Raw genomic sequence first — 23,301 nt, forward strand, 5'->3', positions numbered from 1 at the left:
ACGATCGTATTAAACTAGACCCTTCTTCTTCCTTTTTTTTTGTTCATAAAGGACGGCCTTGGCGTATTGTTTCCCTTCTTTTTCCTTAACTCTACAACACCTAGAGGACTTTGTCGGATTAGTGGTTCGGGATGATTTGATTGTACTCAAAGCTAGATGGTTAGTCCTTAGAACGGGAGGAAGAAACTGGATGAGATTCGATACCCGACCCTGCTGAGTGACGGTTGGCGTCGCTACTGTCAGTCCCAATTTAATATCACTAAATAAATAGACTGCCATTATCTAACATTCATTTCGATTCAATTCGTCGCTCTATTGCACAATATTATAAAACTTCCAAATATAGCACAAAAGTATATAATTAGCTCGTGTCGTGAAAAACAACGATCGGTATCTTCATTGCCCTACCTCAAAGAACCTAGTTCACGTACCCACTAAGAACGGGCCTAATGATAAGCAGCTGCGTTGCATAAATTATCTCTGCAATTACTGGAACGCTTAACGCTTAACCAGGCCACTGTGCGAAGATGCTTGTTCCGTCTAGCGTCTAGCAGCATCAAACGTTAACGACAAACTTCACAACCCTTAATCCGCAACGCATCCCTTGCTACGTCCGATTGTCCCTTACCCTGGCCGCATACCTTTCGACGCACGCGCAAAATCGCGCGTACGATAAGCAGCGGCTTAACAGAAACCGAAAGAGGGAGCGAGAGAGAGCAAGTAGTGATGGCCACACTACTTGGACCGGCACCGGCTTAAATTGATTTTGATTGAATTAGGGTATCTCTGAATCTTCCCCCACCGAAATGCCGGATGATCTTTGCGATCACGACAAGCTAGACGTAGATCAGTCTTCGGTGCCATTCGCGACCGATGGCTGACCGGTGCCAAAGGTGCAACGAAAGGTGTGTGCGGTTGAATCCTTGCGTGCTGGTGTGACGGATACACCTTGCAAACCAGTGGGAAGTTGAAGGTGAAGGCTAAAGCGCTAGTTCTTTCTATCTCTACGAGAGTTATCTGTTTTGGCTGTTCAGGAAGTACGAGCCGATTCTCTTGAACACCGTGAGTGTGCAGAAAACTTCTGTTTCATGTTAACTAGTACTCAGTGTTCCTCCAGTGTTTCTCGAGTGATAAGGCAAAATCTTTTGCTTTAAAGATCGTTGCCCTTGTTGGGCGTCGGATGAGGTTCCTAAAAGCTTCCTTTCCTCAGACAGAAATCTGAATCAGCCGCAAAAATGCGAACCATCCACAGTGTACAAGAGATTTGGGGATCATGATTTACAGCGTGTTTGTGTGCAAGGTGTGGTACGAGAGTGTGGTTCCAGCATCACACATTAGAGTCACACCGAAGGAACGATAACGAACTCTTCAGTTTATCAGATCATCCTCGCTGAACACAACACACACAGTCCGATAAGAAGACGTCACAAAGATGTCTCCCGTGATTGGGAACGCGCGAGATTAACTCGATCGTACAGGCAAGTTCTAGAAAGGGTGGTACGTACTGTATGCCAATTTTGGATGCTGCGTTCGTATGACGTCTCTCTCTCTCTCGATTCTGGATGAGGTTCTATTTAAAAGCACAATGGAGTTGTTCCTTGCTTTTGGTGAAAATTCCTTGATGAAAAACACACAATCATCTTGGCTGTGATCACCAAAGTCTAGCTCAGGTTTCAGCCGCCGTTGCTCTTTCGGCCGCCATCGCCGGTGGCTTCTTATCGCGTGTTGTGCCCCAGAGCTCTGATGCAAGCATATATCATCATTAATCCATCACGCTCGGTAGCCGCCTTCGTACGTGCGCTGGAATGGTAGGGCCTTTTGCAGCCCTACCGTAGGGGTTAATCTCTGTTCAAACCGTCCACTACCGGTCCTACTACCAGCCCGCTTGCACCCCGAACCTTATCAGCGCCTTCACGGGACTGCATTCGGACATCGGTCTCCTTATCATCCATATATCAAGCTCCAGTGTTTGCTTCTGGAAGCTGAAGATCCCGCGTGTCTGCGGTGATCGCCTAATGCCTTGAGCCGTCAGCAAGCGACCGCGTCTGGGTGGACGGTCGGACATCGTCGGGTGTGTGTGTGTGTGTGTGTGTGTGCGCGGTTGTCTTTTTTCCCATTCTTACCAGGAAGCAAACGAAAGCAATCGCATCGGATTGGACAAAACCGTTTGCCGGAGCATCACCAACGGCCAGAAGTCTGCTAGAACCGTAACCTGACGCAGCTTCCCGTACTGTATTTGCGCGAGGAGTCAAGCTCAGTCGTTTAATGTGATCAGTTTTTCCCCTCTTTAGTGCGCGATTCGATCCCCCAAACTAGAACGAAGCGAGAAAGCCTGTGATTGTGATGTGATTTGGTGGAAGTTGTCTGGAGTGATAATTCTGAATCAAAGTTGAAGTGTTGATTGGGCGTATGAAAATGACTGCCGGAAAAGATGTGGATGCGTGTGATGGTGAGTCGACGGAACATGGGCATCGTGATGTGAGTGATCGTGAAAACGATACTACCGACCGTGATCATGTGACTCCCCAGCAAGTGGTGGTGATGCCGGGTGAGCGCAAGGAAAGCTACGCCGTGTACAACAATGGAAAAAAGGCGGAAAAGTTAGCAGAGATGGAGAAAATGTTGCCCGAAGAGGTGGAGGACATGTATCGGGATATGCCGCTCACCAAGGACACGACCTGCGGGCTGTGGATGTTCCAGGGTCCTATGCTACAGAGGTAATTGTGTTGGGAAAAGTGCCTCAGAAAGGAAACTAATGGTAACATTTTCACTGGGGTACTCACGGGACACAGATTCGCCAACAAGAAGGTGTACGTGTTTATGTACGGTGTGGTCGGATGCATCTTCTCCGCCACCTATGCCTACTTCAACGGTACGATCACAACGCTGGAAAAGCGCTACAAAATCCCGAGCAAAAACACCGGAATCATCTCGGTCGGGAACGATATCAGTGCGCTGCTGCTGTCCGCCATCTTAAGCTACTATGCCGGCAAGGGCCACCGGCCACGTTGGATCGCGTTCGGGTTGCTGATGATAACGGTGTTCTGCTGGATGACGGCTCTGCCACATCTGCTGTACGGGCCGGGTGAGGCTGCACTGTCTCTTACCACCGAGTACGGTGCCACGTACGATGCGAACCAAACGTTCGAGGTCATGGAAGCGCAGAAGGCGAAAACACTGTGCAGAAATAATGGTGAGAGGCGCGCGTTGTTACAGCCGAATCGAATTCTTGGAGACTTAAGTTGTGACTTTTCTATTACAGCGACTCGTGGAGCTGAGTGTGAACGTGAGGAGGGCACTCTGGCACCGCAGATCGTACTGTTTGTGGCGCAATTCATCTCCGGCATTGGTAGCTCGCTGTACTACACGCTCGGTGTCTCCTACATGGACGATAACATCAAGAAATCGAAAACACCTGCCCTGGTCAGTGTGTCCTACTTCCTGCGTATGTTGGGGCCGGCCATCGGTTACGCACTTGCGTCCTACTTCCTGAAGCTCTACATCTCACCCTCGATGACACCGACCATCAGCAATACGGATCCACGCTGGTTAGGAGCGTGGTGGATGGGGTGGCTTATTCTTGGTGCCGTCCTAGCGTTCTTCGCCATCTTTATGGCAATGTTCCCGAAGCAACTTCCGCGAGCTGCCGTACGGAAGCGAATTGCTCAGGAAAAGCGCAAACTTGGCATGCAGCTCAGCGACGCCTCACGGCGCGAAGACGAACTACCGGCCTCGTTTAAGGATATGCTGAAAACGTTCAAACGGTTGCTTCGCAACAAAATCCTGATGCTGAACAACATTGCGTCGGTGTTTTACTTCTTCGGCTACATGCCGTACTGGATCTTCACCCCGAAGTACATCGAAACGCAGTACAAACAGTCCGCTTCCACGTCGAGTCTGGTGACGGGGACGGTGGCGCTGTGCTTCTCGGCGATCGGCGTCCTGCTGTCCGGGTTGGTGATCTCGAAGTTTAAGCCAAGGGCACGGTATATGGCTGCGTGGAACGTGATCGTCGGGATACTGTCCGTGATGGGGATGATTGCGTACGCGTTCCTCGGATGTACGGCCAGCGAGAACTCGGTCATCGTGAACATTCCTTCACAGTATGTAGAGCACTGATCCTCACCAAGACCTCCATTCCATGCCTCTCATCATGCGGAAAATCGGTTTTCCTTTCCAGAACGGACCTCACGCCAACGTGCAACTCGGCCTGCCAGTGTGATTACGTCAAGTATTCGCCGATCTGTGGCGAGGATGGCAACACCTACATCTCCGCCTGTCACGCCGGCTGCAAGCGGCAGAACCAGTACGGTGATCTTAAAGTGAGCTGACATTGACTCTTGCGAACGGACCGATCATCGCTGGTTCGGTTCATCACCCTTATCTTATCGTGCGGTTCGCTTCTTCCCACAGATCTATGGCGAGTGTTCGTGCATAACGTCGGTGGCCAATTATACCAGCCCGCTCTACAACCAGCTGCTTACGGATGGCAATCGGACCAGTGGCACGCGTGACGAGAATGCAGTTAGTTTCACCATTACTACCATATCGCGCGGCTTGCTTTGTAATAATCGCAATGTTACAATGTCTGTCTTTGCTTCAGTTCACTCTCGGTGGATCAGCCATCGCTGGACCGTGTCCGTTGGACTGTCGTAAGGAGTTTATCACGTTCCTGGTGGTGATGTGCTTCCTGAAGTTTTCGGGCGCTACCGGTCGGGCGAGCAACTTCCTCGTGTCGGTGCGCTGTGTGGACGAGAAGGATAAGGCCGTGTCGATGGGCTTCGGCATGATGGTGCTGAGCCTGATGTCCTTCATACCGAGCCCGATCTTCTTCGGGCTGGTGCTGGACAAGACGTGTCTCGTGTGGGGCAAGACGTGCACTGGCAAGGGTAACTGTTGGCTGTACGATGGTGAAACGTTGAGGTAAGAGAGACATTTCATGTTGTTATGAAAGTTTCCTTCACAAAAAGATTACTTTCTGTCGCGTTCGTAGGTATTTGCTGAACTTCATAGCGGCCGCCTTCGTGCTGGTGGGCACACTGTTCGATTGTGGCGTGTGGTATTATGTGAAGGATCTGAAAATCTTTGACGACGAGGTGAAAGACAAGGAGATTGCGCTAGCGGACAAGGAGGAGGAAGCCATCACGGATCGGCCAACGTAGGTTTGCAGCGGTTCGGGTTGGTTCTCAATGCTTGTTATGTATGTTAGAAAGAGAGGTGGTTTGTTGTATAGTGAAACTATGACGATTATTTAAATAATTAAAGTAAAGTTAAACTTTCTTATAACCGTTTGGTCATAAAAAAAATTTTATTAAACCTAGAGATAATTTTCTGTAACGGGTATAGTAAGAGAGGTATTATTTTATCTTTTATAATAAAGTAATCTCTTTTGGCATCTATGAATGCTCCCATTTCTTTGATGGTATCGTAACCAATAATGGCATCGAAAGTTTTCAGTCCTTGTAGATGATAAAATTTTACATTTACATCGGAATAAGGGGCAAATATTTTAGCTTGTGAATATTTCGTGACAAGCAAGTCTCCTCCTACTGATGATACGATAAAGGGTTTCGTTACGTCATGTGAGATTTTCGCATGTTTTGGGTTTATGAAATTCTTATTGGATCCTGTGTCAATTAAAATTTTTATCTGTTGTCCTGCTTTACCATGATATATAAAATAGGGCAAAGCAGACTTCATTCTAAAAAATTTAGTTCTGCTGTACATGAAGTGTTGTTTGTTTTCTCCTGTTTCTCTACATTTCTCATGTATCGTTCATATGACGCCTGACTTTCAGTTTCGTCTTCATATGGATTTCCTTCTTGCGGAAATGTTTCTATGTTGAAAGCTCGTTGTCTTTTCATAGGCCTTACATTGGATGAATTGGGCCTATTCGCGTAATTAATTTGTTGTGACCTAATTGAATGGTCAACTTCCATCGGTTCTGGTCCGCGGAATTGGTTCGTATGTTGCATGAAATTGGGTCGGTTAAAATTTGATCGTTGAAATATTGGTCGTGTCTGATTTGGTTGATAAAAAGCTGGACGCTGGAAATTTCTTGCATGATTCTGGAATGGCTGGTTGATTCCAAAATGTGGTCTTGTGTTGTTTGTCATAAATGGTCTTTGGTGGTTTTGAAATACTCGTGGTGGTGGATGGGGAGTTGGGAGTGGTATTAGGTTCCTTGGTGCTGATGGGGGTGTGTTTACCTGTCTTGGTCTTGTTAGTAATTTTCTACATTCCAAATTCTGGAATGTTATGCAGTAGCTGTATGCTGCTGCTAGAGAAGTCGGTTCGTAGTTTCTTATGAATTTGTATACGTCTCCATCTAGACCTCTGATAAACGCATCTATTGCCTTTTTATTGTACGTCTCTATCATTGCTTTTGAGGCTTCTGGGTGGGCAAATCTGCTATCCGTTTTTATCTGATTCGCAATTAGCGAAAGCAGTCTATTTATTTCATCGTAGTACGTCTCTAAAGATCGACTCTTTTGGTGTGCGCTCATTAGTTGGAAATCGAGCGTCTCCAAGTCGCGTTTCTCTCCATAGTATGTGATAAGCGTTCTCCTTATGTTATTCCAGTTGATCCCTACGTTCGATGCGACTAACGCATCGTTAGCTTCTCCTCTAATCTTTCGTCGAACAAACTTGCATACCATATGGTATTTATTTTGCTGTTCTTCTGTATGACCAGGAGTAGTTTCGTATAACCTGATCAATCCATCAACGTCGCTGATCCAGCTGTTGAGTTCGCTTGGATCTCCACAAAAAACGGGAAGGTCTTTCACCAAACCTGGGATCTTCTCGAAAGTCTCCGGGTTAATGGCGCTGCCGTCCTTTTTTACGAAAAATAGTGGAGGATCTCTATAATCGTCCGTTATATTGTTCTCTTCTAATCGTGCCTCTAGGGCTGCGATTCTGTTGATCAATGCCTCCATTTCGTAATTACTCTCTTTTCCTTCGTTATCTTTCTCTTTTATTGAAACTGAGAATTGTCGTAGTGATTGGACTAATTCCTCCAGTTTGACTAATCTCCTAACTTTTTCACGAATTTCACTTCAAAATTTCGAATTACACTAATCGACACGTATACCGACACACGATTTTCACGGATTTTGTCACTCACTTTTATCGGATGTGAATATGTTTAATATTATTACTTACATTAACAGTTGCATTGTTCACCTCCACTTACGGGGCTGTTTCCTTCACCTCCTCTGACGGGGCTGGTTTTCTTCACCTCCTCTGACGGGGCTGGCTTTCTTCACCTCCTCTGACGGGGCTGATTTTCTTCACCTCCTCTGACGGGGCTGGTTTTGGAATCCTTTGGTGATGTCTTCCTTCTCGGTGCGGCGGCAGAATCCTTTTCCTCCGATAGACTGTTGCTGGCAACTATCGGCTACTCTGGTACCAACTCGCACGGCTGCCTAAAGTGTTCGATAACTTCTGCACTATGCACTTGTGACACTAGCACTAACGCAGTCACTAAAGTTCACTGCACATCAGTTTGTTTTCACTTTTCACAGGCGATCGGGATAGACTTCCGAATGTCTATGTCGGCGTAACTCAAGCACTAACGCGGTTACTGCACTTCACAACACTTGGGTTTTCCTCACCAAAGGTCCCTATTCGGGCGCCAGTTAAACTTTCTTATAACCGTTTGGTCATAAAAAAAAATTTTATTAAACCTAGAGATAATTTTACAACTCGACTTATCGTTTCGAACTCCTAATTACAACTGATTTATCATCGCCCAGCTTGTGCCCTACTGTCGGGAACCCACGATGGTTCCCACGGTTTGGCCACGTTGGCTCTCCACGTGCAGCGGTGTCCTTTTCTGGAGCTGTCTGCGCGTGGCCAGTGTCGCGTTGCTCGGCGTCTTCGTCGTCATCGCTTTGCTCGGTGCATTCTGCTGCGTTGCAGATTCTCGATGCTCGATGCCGTTCTGCGTTGTCGTCTTTTAGCCCATGCTGCGATGTCGTCTTCGATGCGAGATCAGCTTAACTCGGCTACGATGTCTTAACTGTAATTTGTTAAGAAATCAGCGAAAATATTTAGAGGTGTAAATGTTTACTTTTTGATGCGAGAAAAATGAAAGAAAAGAAGGAAGAAAATCGAGTTTCTAGTCATTTAGATTATTTACGCTGCAAAAAATAGGAGATTTTTTAAAATGCCCCCACTGTAAGAGACAAGAAGAAATGAGCTGTCTAATCCAGTGCTTCAAAAAAAAAGAGAATAGAAAAAGCAAAAGAAATAAAATTTAAAAATAAATTTCTATCGTAAAATATATTCAGAAACGGTCATTATTCGATTATTAAAACGCTTTATCTCTTGTACGATACTAGCGCCACCTAACTCAGTTTAATGAACTATGTTAGCCAATACAAGCACCACTCAAGAGACAAGAGCGCACTCTGTCGAGCTGTTAGAGAACTACTGCCACGGAAAGTTTCATTATTGCAGTTGTATTGTAATTTAAAATTTTACATGTTTTCCATTAGGACAGTTGAAAACAAGTGCATTGTACACAAACTATACTGTATAAAAAATATCTAAAACGTTTTTTATATCATCGAATCTATCGGATTCCTATGTCGGTTTTCATACGAAAGCCTAAATGACTATATAATCTACTTTCTTCCGGAAGATTTCAATAGCAATTCTGTAGACGACGATTATGGGGCGGTCTGATGGCCGAGGTGATAGTCCCGGCGATAGGCCAAGAGACAATTCCCATCAGGACCTCCCAATATGCAGGAGAGACTATCCAGCTACGGGTAAAAGCAAGTCAGAGAGAGCCTGAAGTAATGGCAGGCCAAGACTTCTCGAGGTTGAAGTGTCACATAATAAGAAGTAGAAGAAAATAAGAACAAGAATAAGAGAATTACTTCTTTTCATTTAAAAAAAGGCTCAGAACATTCTTTATGATTAATGATCCACTGTGATCCGTATATCTGCTAAGATTGCTAAATTGAGTGCTATTTAAAAATTATTTAAAAATATAAGTGAAAGGTTTGCTATTCAAACACTTCTCTAATATAGCTTTAGAATTCTTCAAGTTCTGTTCAGGAGCTTTTATTTCATCTTTTTTATGCTTCAACCTTATAAAAACATGGACTTTCCTGGATTTCACCGTAATAAGCAGAAGCAGTTGTGATAACTGTTCCAGCCTCTGAAGATTGAATTAAAAAGCTAATTAAACTTATGACCATTAAATAAAAAGTATAGCAAATGTTCTTATAGCCCTAGACAGCATCAGTGACTCACAAACAAACAAAATTCAAATCACCATGATACGACGCAAACAAGAACTAGCTTTATATTCCAGCATTGCTATCGAAAGAGCAAGTTCCAATTATTGGCACTAATTTCAAACCTCAATTAGCACCGGTAATGCAATCGCACACTTTCCCGCTTTTCCTAACCTATCGTCAGTTCAGTTCATCGCTAAAAAAAACGACAACGGTGCAGAAATATGATTGACCTTTAATGATTGCAATTGAACCGAAAATTATGATTCCGCTCCGAAACAATTAGCACGCCGGTTAATGGATACTGGCAATAATTGCGCATCCCCCCACAACTAATCCAAAATCGTGACTAATGAGCTCCCGGCATCATTTCAACCAATTTTCAATCCAATGCTGCTATTTTATCCCAAAATCTCAACCGCAAACAGTGTCATTCGGTGGTCGTATCAGTAACCTGTCACCTGATATCTGGTGGACCGTATTTGTCCAACGAAACCCGTCGGAGGTGGGCAGAGATCAGTGTCCTTCCGAACGGTAGCAGGTCAACGAATTTAGCAACATGTGAAATTTGTTTTTCAAAAATAAAAGTATCCCAACTTTCCGCGTCCTAGGCGAGTGGCCGAAATCGTGCAGCAGCAAGCGCAGCTATCTTGGCGACGCCTATCTACGCCAATAAAAGGTGCTTAAGCTCGCTGATAAGCCACCGACAGCCTGTTTTGTGCATCTCATCATCATGTCACACGATCACCACCGGCAGCCATCGTCAGTTGACGGACAGCGTCGCGTGCATCATGAACGGGAGCTTGGCGAACGGATTGAACGAAGGCCTCAACGCTCCGCCACCGAAGATCGCCTTCGATCGGAGCATTTCCGCGTACAGTGAGCGTGATGTGCAGTGCGGGTTTTGGGTTTGCCGAGGCCCGGTCTGGCAGCGGCTGGCCAGCAAGAAGCTGTACGTGCTGCTGTTCGGGTTGATTGGCTGCATCCTGAACTCCACCACCTCGTACTTCTACGGCACACTGACGACGGTGGAGAAAAGCATCCAGATATCGTCCCGCACGGTTGGCATCATAACGGCCGGTTCGGATCTTTCGTTCGTGCTGGCCTCGCTCTTCCTGTCGTACTATGCATCGAACCGCCGGAAGCCGCTCTGGATTGCGATGGGGATCGTCAGCATGGCACTGTCCTGCTTCGTGAACGCACTGCCCCATTTTCTGTTCTCCAAGGCCCACTCGGAACTGGAGCAGAACGTCGGCAATTGGACGAAAGGTGCGGATAACTTGTGTCGGGAGGATCGGCTAGCGCCCGACTGCTCGCTGGACGTGGGAGACATAAGACCTCAGATGGTGCTTTTCTTCGGAAGCTTCCTGTCCGGCATTGGGACATCGCTGTACTTCACGCTCGGCCTTACCTATCTCGATGATAATGTGCGCAAGGAGAAGGTACCGTTCCTGTCGAGCTTGGCCGCGTTTGGACGACGCATGGGACCGCTGGTTGGGTTCTCGCTCGCTTCCCTCTGTCTGAAGTACTTCGTGCACGTGGGTGTCGATCCGGGCTACAATCAAAGCGATCCGCGGTGGATCGGTGTCTGGTGGATGGGATGGTTAGTACTCGGCTCAACGCTTATCTTCATTGCACCGTTCTTCGGTAAGTTGGGGCACGATTTCGCAATATGGCGGGGTATGGGTGGATGTGTTTTTGTTTGCAAATACGCACAAGATAGCGAGAAAGCTGCTTCACTGCCAAGCTGTTGAATGGCTGTCTAAAGTGATCTGTCCAACTGTCATTTGCAGCTAGCTTCCCCAAGGTTCTACCAAGAACGGCGGAACGGATCTCGCTTTCACGGCAGGCAAGCCGGACGAGTGGTACGAATTCAACCGCCGCCGAGGAAGATGTCGACGGGGATAGGAAGGTGTCGTTCAGTGACATGTTGGTGACGGTACGACGGCTCGTCACCAACAAGGCGTACGTGTTTAACAATGCGGCGAGCATCTTCTACTTCTTCGGGTACATGCCGTTCTTCCTGTTTCAGGCGAAGTACATCGAGATTCAGTACCGTCTAACGCCGTCCCAGGCAAAGTGAGTATCTGTATAGATGTAGGACAATTACACCTCTTTATTATATTTCTTTCATTGATCTGTTTCAGCATGGTGACAGGATCAGTGTCGCTAGTGTTTTCAGCTCTCGGGATACTGATCGCTGGTGCGGTGATTCAGAAACTGAGGGTCACCTCAAGACAGTTGGCTGGTTGGAATGTTATCACCAGCATTCTATCGGCGATAGGCATCTGTGGGTACGCTTGGTTTGGGTGTTCCGCGCTCAATAATGCCGATATTGTAGCCAAGTAAGTGACTCGAGTGACATGATTGATGTTAAGAGCAGAGGATAACGCTACCTTGACCCTCCTCAGTTCCCAGGACTCGTCGTGCAGTTTGGGCTGTAACTGCGACTTCGTCAAGTATGCTCCGATTTGTGGAAGCGATGGACAAACCTATCTCTCACCGTGTCACGCCGGCTGTAGAGACATGTTTAAGGAGCCTGGTGGAATGACGGTGCGTATGGGAGACTGTGACCAGCCAAGCGACTCCACCTGATTCTCTTTTGACTCTTGACACAGCTGTACTCAAACTGTTCCTGTATCCCGAACCTTCTAAGCAACGGTGACAACATGACGACGAGCTTCGGTTCTGCCGTGTCCGGTAGCTGTCCCGTTGATTGCTGGACTCCGTTCTACTTCTTCCTCATCGTGATGTGTCTGAACAAGTTCATCGGTGGAACAGAATCGGCGGCCAACTTCCTTATCGGACTAAGGTGAGACTCTTTTTTTCCCCGATGAGCTGCTTCTGTATAAAATCTTGAACAATTCCCGCAGGTGTGTCGAACCACGCGATAAAGCAATTTCCATGGGATTCTCGATGGCAATCAACACACTGTTCTCGTTCCTGCCGGCACCGATCGTGTTCGGGGCGATCATCGATCGTACCTGTGTGCTGTGGGGCAGGACCTGCGCCAAGAAGGGCAACTGTTGGCTATACGATGGGGAAGCTTTACGCGTTTCGATGAACTATACGGCGGCCGTGTTTGTCATCATTGGGACGTGCTTCGACATGGGCACGTGGTACTATTCTAAGAACTTTAAGATATTTGACGACGCTCCGGGGGAAGAGGACGGTAAGGGTCAGGTAGAGAAGGAACTTGTTACGCTCGTTAGCAAAGAGAGGGAAGATTCAGCTCAGGGTACGCGCGTTAACTAGCTGCAGGGGGGTTAACCTTGTCTGGAAGCTGGAGTTCTGTCGGAGTCGGCGTGTCGTGTGCCGCCTGTCAGCATCATCTGTACCTGTTGTCTGTTATCTCTTCTGCCGGTGGAGCACAACTGCTGTTTATCCTCCATGCAAACAAGCGCCCTGTGTGTGCATGATAACCTGACCCATGACTCTCCGTTTGGGTCTACACCAGCTCGCTTGTTGAAGCGGAGCTCGCAATATATGTATGGCGTGGAGGCGAAAGCGTAAAGATAAGCGGCGGTTAAGATGTTGTTCATGACCTTGAGATAATATCACAGCACGATTAGATCCCCAACTTGAAACCGAAAAAAAACACACACACACGGCACATCTCGGTACTCGAGTTGTCGATCAGTGTCTATCATTTTTATTTTTCATTAATAATTACATTAGTTACACACGAGTTGGTTTGCTTGTTATGGCGGTTGGTTTAGCTTTTCCATTTTGTGTTTTGTTTTGTCTAAAAATTCATTCCTCACTTAGGTTGTAAAAGAATAAACAAAAAGAGAGGTTTTCCAAACCGAAAAGCAAACAAAAAACACACTTTCACGAGACAGGTCTAATCCGTCCAATCTATTAGTTGACCACCTTCTACCAACTTCTACTTTTTCCAGCTTCCATTGCTCAATTCTTCTTTATTCGCCATTTCCTTTCTAACGACTACATCATATTCGTTCTGTGTTGTTTGTTTCTGCTATTTATTATGCTTTGTTTGTTTCTATTTATCTGCCTTTTCTGTTTCTACTTCGTTTGTTTTGTTCTCCACCCGTTCCATCCAGCCTTCAAAAAACCGAAATCTATTCCATTTGAGCCACTTAAACGCTAAAGTTATCACAGATTTTGCGAAATTTTTTGTTTCGATCGATCGTCGTTCGTGTTTCGTTATGTGTTTTTCTTGTTATTTGCTTTATTTTTTTATTTTTCGTGTTCTAATGTATGTGTATGTGTGAGAGTCAGAGCGAGAGAGAGTTTGCTTCTGTGTGTTTCCCAGTGAAGAGTTTAGTATGCTACAGTGAAGTTTTTGTTCGGTTTTAAAAATACTGACCGACCGGTCGTCAGTCTCTACATCCGGCTGGGGGTGTATGTGTGTGTGTGTGTTTGTTTAAGGATGATGATTGCTTTAGTTGTGGTTGGTACGAGGGCACACACGCACGCACATACTCTTAGAGGAGCTTTCCATTGGGGGCCTCAGTGGCGGTGTCTGCGAAAGCCGAGCATGAGAGTAAGAGGCGATGTGCAATGCTGCGTTGAATGAAGCCATTGCTGGGTTTACTGTACAAATCTGTGGCGAAAAATAGGGAAGACTCTTATTAGCTCAGCACCTCATATGAGTGATTGCGAGTAAGATTATACTTACGATTTAAAATGAGTGTGAAAATCCGTTTCGCTCATGCTCGGTACACAGCTGCCTGCAAAGACTTTCACCTAATCTGTTAATAAAAGTTTCAGAAATTTAGCACAAACTTGAGAAAATCCTGATCGCAACTGTCCGTTCTTACCTTGTTGGATTGCGATCGCAATTCCTTTAGAGAACCCGGGGAGTTTTTCCCCAAGTTTTTCTTCCTTTTTTACATCAAAACGCCTCAGGTTGTCGGGATTCGATGTACGCTAAAGCAGCAATGGGCCGGCAGCATTTAGAGCACCAACCTGGAATCGGCGGAGGCCCAATCGACATCCGTTACTATGTTAAGCTTCTGCAGGTTTGCATACATCTCTACTTGTTAAGTTCTCTTTCTATGTCTTCTATTTTACTTCTCCACTACGATGTGAACCATGAGCGTTGGTTGCCGGTTTCTTTCTCCATCTAGCCGACCTCTCACGAAAAGTTCGTAACTAACGACCAAAAATTGCTACTCACAACAGGATGACGGGAAACGTGTGGTTTGATCGTGCTATATGCTGCTATGCTGCTTGTGTAGTTCTGTTTTCTTGCTCTATTTGTTGCTCGCCCGAGGGCCGCTTCTTCTTCTGCTGCTGCGTTCTTCTCTTTTGCTTCAATATTTTACTTTGTTTGTGCATTGTCATAGGATTTCCTTCGCTTATCACAGACATTGTTGTTGTTGTTGTTGTTGCTTTTGCTTGTTAAAATGTAACGACTTCACTTCGATGAGGGTGTGTTGGGGACCTAAACAAGTGTAAAAGATATTAGTATATGGGTGGGTCAAATTAAAATCTACTGTTAAGCACCTTATCATCAAACGTTTCCATTTCCACCTTGGTAGAGGTCCAGCTCATTGTCCTTCGGGTTTGTTGAGCATTGCTTTTCACGATACAAAGGAGCAGTAAAACGAAGTGTGAAAGATTAAATAAAATGTACACCAGAAAGGCCATAACGCTTTTCCAACCTACCGATTGTTTCGCTTCCCACCGCTTCAAGGCGGATTTGTACCGTTCGAACTCGTGGCACCAGTCGGAGTAGATTTTTTGATAGTCGTTACCCTTGCTCGGCGCCGTACACCTGCAGAAAGAGATTCAATCGGGTTAGAGATATTGTTCTAGCTATCTATCGGCGACATAACCGCCTTCGCCCGCTTACCGATGAGCATCCACAACCAGGCTGAAGCTGCACAGTAGCGACCCGCCAAGGTAGCAATCGTACCGGCCACTGTCCGCTTCGTTAATCGCAATCACCACCAGCCCACCCTCGGACGTTTCGATGTGTTTCGTCACGCTGTACCGTACCTCGTACCGGCCACGTTCCTTCGAATGGTGGTACCAGGTGACCGGTTGGTATTTGAGTATTTCCGGCACCCGGGCAAAGCACCCGAGATGGACGCTCTGGCCGAAGGTGACGATAATTTTCTTCCGCATCACGTTCGTGTCACAAATGTCGGACGTCCGGTTGCCAACATCCTGTGGAAAATGGAGGGGAAAAAAAGCCCGAGAAAAAAACCCGGAGGTGTTAAAGGCTTGCTGTCTGCCCGGTTCAATTTTCGTCCAATCGTCAAATTTTCCAATAATCGTGATTAAATTCGGCATTGGGTGCTGGCTTTTAATGCGATTAAAATTGTTCGATAATCATCACCCGTCACTTCGTTCTCGGGATTGGTCTATCATCGGGACGGTTCAGAGGGTTAAAACTCCATTTTGGCTCGAGGTTTTCTATTAACGATACATTATGATGATGGCGCCACGAGGACGGCCATCTAACTGAATGTGTGTGTGTGTGTGCGTAGGAGTTTTTTTTTTATTGTTCGTTCGAGGGACGCTCTCCAGCGGTCTCGTGGTGACGATCACTCGTTATGGCCCAATTCTAAAAATCAATTTCATCGTTATACAGAGTGATTGTGCACACGTTTGCACCGGATTTGCTTCTCCACACACACAACGGCCAGGCTCACCCTCCTCCGGGGTTGGGGAGTTGCTGAGCATACCAAAAGGGATTTCGATTCGAGCTAATGTATCGAGAACCCGAGAGGGAGTAATTATTCTAATCATTACACCAACACTCCCCACCGGGCCACCCATCCGCCCCTGGGGCTTCTCGGGTATGGGACCGCTTGGGAAAACACGTAGCCTGGGATGGTTTATTTTTTGCCTCTCGGTTACGTTGGTCCCTAAGCGCGCAATAAAATTGAAATCGATACTAATAAATACGTGCGAGCGCGATGAGTTTTAGGTGCCGACAGTAGGGCAATCGTGAGGTGCTTTTTTTGTACCGATACGCTCTCACTAATGGAATCGAACGGAAATGGCCAACGTGGAGGGGGCCGGCCACGTGTTTGAAGCAAAACGGGTTTGTGTTGGGATAATTTCGATCGATTTCGAAGCCTGGTACGTGTGGTGACTAATTATTTATTTGTTGATGGTTTTTACCAAGCTTCCCAAGCATTTTAAACGAAATTAAATTAAAAAAAATAAAGCAAAATTGTTAACATTATCCAAAATAAGGATTGTTGGGTTATAGCAGTTACTTATTTTTAAGAGAATCATAATTTTGGCTCTAAAAACAATTTGTCGAAAAAAGCCCCTAAAAGTATGCAATTTGAATTACACGCCAACCTCCTAGCTACTCTTTTTCAGTCCTTTTACCCCTAACAGTGCTTGTCACCTGAACAGTGTAACATACCTGAAGGAATCCAAGCTGATACGGCCTACAGCTGCCACTGTCACGATCCCATCCACAGTACGGATCCTGTACACATCGGTAGCAGCTATCGTACCGACGATTACACATCGCCAGATCGATCTGTTTGATGCGCGAATCGGTCCCGATGTACAGCGACTTGTACCGCTGGCTAAGCCGCATCACCTGAATCGGTTCGTTCAGGGCCACATCGAAGATGTCCAGCAGCTTTGCCCGTGATTGACCATCGTGGAAGTACTGGACCACCTTGTAGATGCGACCCTCGTTCGTCGCTAGGTAGTACACCAGATACTCTTGGTTCAAGATGTCAATGCTGATCCTATTGATGGGGTTAGAAGTGTTGATTTGGGCATAAAACTTTGGTGGAGTGTTACAGAGTCGATACTTACTTGTCAACGACCAGCTTCGTGAGGATCAAGTCACGCTTGTAGAAGACAGGATTTCCATAGTCATGCATGACGGCCCGGTCCATCAGCGGGTGTGATCGGATGAAGTTAAGCACAGCGTCCGGCAGAGTAGTCGTATCCTCAACGCACGTTCCAGGTCGAGGTTCCGGAATCTTGGAACTCATCACAGGCAGCCAGGCAGAGTTGGACGTCGCTTGCTCTTTGAATTTACCTACCAAAAATAAATCGGTCACAACCAATAAGCACAATCATTCCTTTAAAACCCCCGGGGCACAACTTACCGGCGAACGAGGAATGGATCTCTCCGAGGCTGAAACTACACACAGCCGACCCAACCAGCCCGTTCGTGCTGGTCGTGAACGTCGCATAGAACCGGGTCTTATCCGTCGGCATCTGGTACACGTCCTGGATCTCGTTAAAGTAGAACGGGAACTCGCCCGAGATGCTGCAGTTGAGGCGCGCCTTTAAATAGGTAGCCCAGTTCTGGTTGAGGATGTTCTTGCCGCCGGTGTCCTTCTTGCAGACGCGTGCCACCCGCGAATATACCGCCTTCCCGCAGTTGATGTACTCGACCGCTATTTCGCGGAAAAAGAAGTACACGTACTCACCGATATCGAACGAACCGACAAAGTTGGGCTCTGGAGAAAAGGAGAAGCGTACCGGGCAAGGACGCACAAAGAAAATTATCATTAACAGGTGCAATGTTGCATGGTGGAAGAGCCGCCGAAAGAGAGAGAGAGAGATGGAGAAGCAACTGTGTATTATAAATAAATTCATCTGATACTGTACTAAGCATTGTACTGCGGGGAAACCAGAGCACTGATAGAGAGCCTCTTCAGCATATTATTTGTTTGGAGTCGCTTTTTTCCCTTGCTTTGCCTCGCCGTTTGTTTCTTATCCAACTGGCAAGCAAATAAGCTTAATTTCTCCGGAGAGCAAAGTGCATCCGGATCGAGTGGTGCGCTTCGGGTTCATTTCCATTTCGCAACGGTTCTTATTGCACTTAATCTTCGAAGCTACGAAGGATTTATAATGAAGTCGTTCCGTCGTTCGGTCGGGTCGAGGTATCGTGTGTTTGTTTTTTGTGCTCCAGCTTGCCAGTTGGAAAGGTTAAAAGAGAATGGAGGTTTTTCTCTTGGTTAACGCAATCATGGTGGTAGGAATATTTCGAACTGTGAACGTTGCAAGCACAAAGCAGATGATAAACAGAGGAAATGCAGTAGCAAACAGTGAGGAAAACAAAATATTGATAGGAGGCATTTTATAGTTGAAGAACGTTAATTTCATCCTTAATGGATAATAAAATTAAATAGTTAGACAGAAACTGTTGATAATACTAATTAGTTACAGTCGGTTTACAAACCTAGGCGGCTCTATGAGTATTAAGTAGAGAATGAAGATCAAATCAAACAGACTTCAAACTTTATTTGAATTTTTTTTTGAGCAAAAACTGATTCAAGATTCCTGTTGCTACAAATTTAAACACTGGAAGGTTAAACATCTTCTTCTTCCCTGGCACTACAACCTCGAGAGGTCTTGGCCTACCATTTCTGGCTTTCTGTGACTTGATTGTACCCGTAGCAAAGCAGTGAGCCCTTCGTACGGGGGAGGTGTTTTGGATGAGATGTGAAACCCCAGTCCTGCCGTGTGAAGACCGGCGTCGTTATCGCTCGGCCACCGAGGCCCATCCACATAGATTAACCAAACCCAACGTTAAACATAGACCTGACTAAATATTCGCCCAATATGTTGCTCTGGTGGTTATTAATATCTTAAAACATGGAGGTCAGTAGAATAGGTCAAACATTGCATAAAAACATATTATAAAAATCATATATTTTTTATAAGATAGAGTCCGCAAGATTCCAATATTATACAGGAGGGTCAAGGACAATCATTCGTTCGGAACAATAAGTCAATCGATAGACGTAATGATAATTTAAGGACATCGTTGACTTCCGATTGATCACAGCTTATAGAACCCTTAACTTCCAAACTATTTTTATAATATTACACAACTCTCCTTGGAGCTTCCACAACGCTCTAATCCTAAGAGGCTCACAGACATTGCAAGTCCAACATCACTGACAAGTCAGACATCGCCGACCGTCAGCCATAAATCGCTAATCATAAGCTTCCAACATAGTACGCCTAGCCGGATCGACCAAGGTAATTTAGCAAAACCCCAAAATGGGACGCAAACTCCCATAAGTCATCGTCCAGGATCGGTCCGAACCATAACGGACCGGGTTCGAAGATTGTTTGGTCAAGCGTTACCATAAATCCGTAAACCTCCCAATCCCCAAAAGGGGGGGCCAACGGGGAAGGATTAAGATCATCGGTCCGAAAACAATAAGGCTGTAAGCCGGGTTACGGGGTTGTAAGGATTGTGGGCCAATTAGGAGATTGTTTGTCTGTTTGCTCACTGCCGCACACGATGCACTATGTTTGTATTAGCGTACGCGATTGGCTGCGGTTTTTCGATTGTTTTGGGCCGGATCATGATTTCGAGAGCAATATTTCACCAGGACGCACGGTGGCCCAAAATGCCCATCGCTGGTAAATAGAAATTGGGTGTAATCTTAAGAGCGCATCCTGACACGCGGCTAAACCAGGGGGGGGAGGGAGTCGGAGTGTTCAAGAGGATCTTCAGCGAAACTTAGGCAAGCGCGCTCCACTCATCTCGCAGTTAATTACCTTCAATGAGATAAACACTTGCTTCCAGCACGGAAACAAGCGGGATTCCGGGACAGAACGCGCAGCAAATGGTACGCAACCGGGGCTGCAACGGGATTTGTGGTTGCAAGTTTAGCTGAAATGTTATGTGCTTTGCGGTTTTCTGACTGCCGCAAAACCGAGCGCAACAACAGCAACAACCAGCAGTAACAGCATATTTGCATCACTCGAGAAGGGTGCGCAGCCATGAAAAACGGGCTAGTTTGTAGCGATCGGGTAGAACGGAGCTGGTGCGTTCTTGCCCATGTAAGGCAAGGTGGTGTGCAGCAAATAAGCAGCGCTGTCACAATCCAGTGTGCAAATTGATAAATGGCCAGCGGTCAACTGGCCAACTGCAGCCAGTAAGATAGGCGGGCAAGTGGTGGCTGTGAGCTCTTCTCCTAAAACATTCCATTACATTGGAAAAGAATGATGATTATCAGGCGGCGGGGAGAGGACGTGACGCGGGGGGTGGGCGGGCCTCCCGGGAGAAGGGAAGAAAATTAAGCATAATAAATTATACTCACTATCCAGCCACTTGGAGTCGTACTTGAGCGTACGCTTGAAGTTGTACATCTTCTTCCCGGTGGACATCTCGTACAGATCCGCCCGGAATATGACCGTATCCGCCTTGGTGAACTCGGCATTCGTGCCGGAGTACTGTGTGGGTGCGTGCGTGTGTGCAGGCGGATGAAGAAGAAACATGGAAAAATTAACAAATGAAATCCTTGGGTTTTGTTCCCTTGCAGCAGAGCTTTTTTCCTTGTCGATGTTGCTCTGTGCACTGTTTGGCCCTAGCGGTGGTTGCAGCATTTCAAATGATTAGCACTTACCAGCGCCGGTAGGCCTCCGGGATTGCCGTCGTGCACGTAGATGGCGGTCGAGTTATCGATGGGATCGTAGGGACACTTGGCCACGCCGAGCCCGACTCCCGGCACATACTCGGACCGTGGTAAGTGGGTTAAGTTACGCTGGGGATGAATAGATGAAAGGCCGTTTATTAATTGTGTGTGAGTGTATACAGATTGAAGCTATTCATTTTATTATGTGTTTAGAAAGAAGCCACAGGGAGTTAAAAGGAATTTTTTGTCTTTTGTAGTATGTTTAAGGCAAATTAAATGAAAATTTTAATATTTTTAAATTTGTTTTTAATTTATATACGGCATATTTCTAGGAGATAAATAGAAATATTATTTATTTGTCATTAGGCACACGTCGCCGCGGTTATGTGAGCTTCCATTTTCAAATTAAATTTAACATACTTTCTTTTAATTATATTTTATACCAAAATATTTTCTGGACTTGGTATGGCATAAGCAACATGTCCTAGAGCAAAGATAAAGCAGAGAACAGACAAAGTTGAGCGCTGGAGCAGCTCAGGCTTTACTTCCCATTGGGAAATACAAGTGGAACAAGCTCCACGAACAGACGGAATATTTTGTGCACTGATACAGACACTGATACAAGATACAGATCCGGTATAAGGTACCCTTTCAAGATTTGGCGAAGGAAATGTCTTCAAAATCAACGTGAATTGTAAATTCGTTTGTTCGTTGATGAATGAAAAAGCTTGTATCAAAATATATTTAACTTCAATTTATAGCACCATTTTTCCAATACCTAACAGTTTCCAAAAATAAAAAAATTAAATTGTTCTGATAAAAAAAAAATGTCGGTGACAGCCAAAAATACACAACATTCTCGATAAGAGCCCGGTGAAAAGGCCATCTTTTGTTTTCATTTTACGGTGGGAAATTCTCCTCACACAGCCATTTCCGATTCTTGTCACAGTGTGCAATCATTGGCCGGTGTAATGTTACAAAACATAAAAATAAACCCCCCGAAAGAAAAAAAAAATCCAAAAACCCCCAACCTGAACGCTGATGGAAGGAAGTAAATGTCCCTTCGTCAAGTGTTCTCGCTTGCCATGGGCATGCAGCCCAGCCAGCCGGGTCTCTTATCTTTCGCTTTCGGCTTGAATTATCACGTAATTGATTTTTGAGCACAACCGAACGGAAAACTATGTACTGCTATTTTACACCATCAACCTAAAACAGTTTTCCCACGGTGGGAGGATTTCACTCTCACCAAATAGTTTCGAACGCTTCGATCGGTCGAAAATGTTTCGGGAAAGGAAAGCAATGCAAGTGGAAAAAAACCAGCACCCAAGCCGCAAGTCGCTTCATGCAGCGCGAGCGTGGGAACCATTTCGCTGGATGAAGCTTGCCGGAACGTGTATACTGGTGGTTCCGGTCGCGAAATAAGATGCGCGATCAAATCATGTGGAAAAGTTCGTTTCGAAAAATTGTTCGCGGTTTTGTGGAGCACATTGGGGGGTAGTGCGCTTACCCGCGGAAGCTGCAAGCGACAGGGTTCGGGTTTTTCGAGGGAAATTTAAATATTTATTGCCTCGCGTCAAACACAACTTCTGTAGTGCTTTTGGGTAAATCTTACGCTTCGCGGAATACCTGACAGGAACTACTTTTTCGCGTTGTGGATAGATAGTTCGCGGATAGCAAAACTGCTTAAGTATGCTGCCTGTATCCTTCGTGGTAGGGAAATTCTCTTCCGTGAATTTAGAACACATTAAGCGAATGAATAATCGCTCTTAACTTAATGCGATAAACTTTGAGGAATACAGCTTTGAAAAGAGTTTAACAAGAGTAACAAGAGTATAAATTTTAGTAAAAAAGTTTGTGATTGCTACTTACGAATATTACGACATCCTTCGGGCTGTGCGCGTTCGTGCCGCAGATGTAGAGTCTCGTCCCATTGTCCATAGGTTGAATCACTCGGATGTGATTTTTACAGTCAAACATCTGCAACGGAAAGGAACCAAATAAGGCTATCGTCAAGCTAAGACCGTTTGCACTGGGATAAATTGCATGTACCTCAGAACACATCTACCCCACAATTGTGTAAAGCAATCGCGTTTCTACCATCGCTACTGCACAATTATACCCGCCATCGATAATTATTACGAAATTGCAACGGCAACGAAAACAGCAAAAAAACCCGACACCCGTCAATAATAATTTTCGTTATCCTTGGAGGGCATTTGGGTTTTCTTTTCCTTCAAATCATACCATATAATTTAGTGTGAAGTCGAGCTTCCTAAGAAAGAGAGAGCGAGAGAGAGAGTGGAAAAAACGACATCCAACTGCTGCAGTTGGTGCTGCACGAAATGGGAACCGGAAAAAGTTGCCGCCATTTTGTCTGAATGTCAAATCAATTATACTCGAACTCTCGAGGAGGTGGATTGGTATAGAATTAGCGCACACACACACACGAAAGCTTAAAAAGTGTGTGTTCGTTCGTTTGCGTTTATTATGCTTTTCCGAAGCAGGCAAGGGCTGTGGTTCACTAAATTACACCGCAGTGATAAGAGTGTATGGGTGGTGGTAGCTCTTTACAAATAAGCCTTTATTGCTCTCGAGTCGTTTTTTTGTTGGCTCTGGTTGGTAGTGTAAAGATGCAAATGCTTGTGTTCGGTTGTGTCATATAATTGTACAATTTGCGTTCAAATTGCAACACGCACGCGGTGGAAGATGTTTGC

At 45.8% G+C, this 23,301-nt stretch overlaps 3 protein-coding genes across 5 annotated transcripts in view; 2 read left to right on the forward strand and 1 right to left on the reverse strand.

Moving 5' to 3' along the window:
• The first annotated feature begins 2,159 nt into the window (after positions 1-2,159).
• On the forward strand, positions 2,160-5,274 carry LOC118514332 (solute carrier organic anion transporter family member 74D-like). The gene is made up of 7 exons (XM_036061139.1): positions 2,160-2,717; positions 2,793-3,193; positions 3,263-4,103; positions 4,181-4,322; positions 4,414-4,524; positions 4,604-4,923; positions 4,994-5,274. Exons 1-7 carry the CDS (start codon positions 2,410-2,412, stop codon positions 5,160-5,162), a joined length of 2,292 nt encoding a protein of 763 aa, XP_035917032.1. The 5' UTR covers positions 2,160-2,409; the 3' UTR covers positions 5,163-5,274.
• Positions 5,275-9,995: 4,721 nt separating this feature from the next.
• Positions 9,996-12,775, forward strand: LOC118514334 (solute carrier organic anion transporter family member 74D-like). Its single transcript, XM_036061143.1, has 6 exons — positions 9,996-10,898; positions 11,045-11,330; positions 11,399-11,596; positions 11,663-11,804; positions 11,870-12,063; positions 12,125-12,775. Exons 1-6 carry the CDS (start codon positions 10,043-10,045, stop codon positions 12,504-12,506), a joined length of 2,058 nt encoding a protein of 685 aa, XP_035917036.1. The 5' UTR covers positions 9,996-10,042; the 3' UTR covers positions 12,507-12,775.
• A 93-nt stretch (positions 12,776-12,868) lies between these two features.
• The window catches only part of LOC118514333 (semaphorin-2A-like), an 88,163-nt gene continuing 77,730 nt past the window's right edge, over positions 12,869-23,301 (reverse strand). For 2 of the 3 annotated variants that reach the window (XM_036061141.1, XM_036061140.1), the window contains 12 exons: positions 22,457-22,564; positions 20,579-20,716; positions 20,273-20,405; positions 17,312-17,668; positions 17,013-17,241; positions 16,606-16,942; positions 15,073-15,389; positions 14,886-14,994; positions 14,724-14,796; positions 14,036-14,661; positions 13,894-13,966; positions 12,869-13,818 (listed from right to left, as the gene is read on the reverse strand). In XM_036061141.1, coding sequence (XP_035917034.1) covers positions 14,731-14,796; positions 14,886-14,994; positions 15,073-15,389; positions 16,606-16,942; positions 17,013-17,241; positions 17,312-17,668; positions 20,273-20,405; positions 20,579-20,716; positions 22,457-22,564 — 1,794 coding nt within the window. In that variant the 3' untranslated portion in view covers positions 12,869-13,818; positions 13,894-13,966; positions 14,036-14,661; positions 14,724-14,730. The remainder of the gene's footprint in view (positions 13,819-13,893; positions 13,967-14,035; positions 14,662-14,723; positions 14,797-14,885; positions 14,995-15,072; positions 15,390-16,605; positions 16,943-17,012; positions 17,242-17,311; positions 17,669-20,272; positions 20,406-20,578; positions 20,717-22,456; positions 22,565-23,301) is intronic. The other variant, XM_036061142.1, reaches the window with a different exon arrangement.

The sequence above is a fragment of the Anopheles stephensi genome, chromosome 3 (genome assembly GCF_013141755.1).
Source record: "Anopheles stephensi strain Indian chromosome 3, UCI_ANSTEP_V1.0, whole genome shotgun sequence".
Classification (NCBI taxonomy): Eukaryota; Metazoa; Arthropoda; class Insecta; order Diptera; family Culicidae; genus Anopheles; species Anopheles stephensi.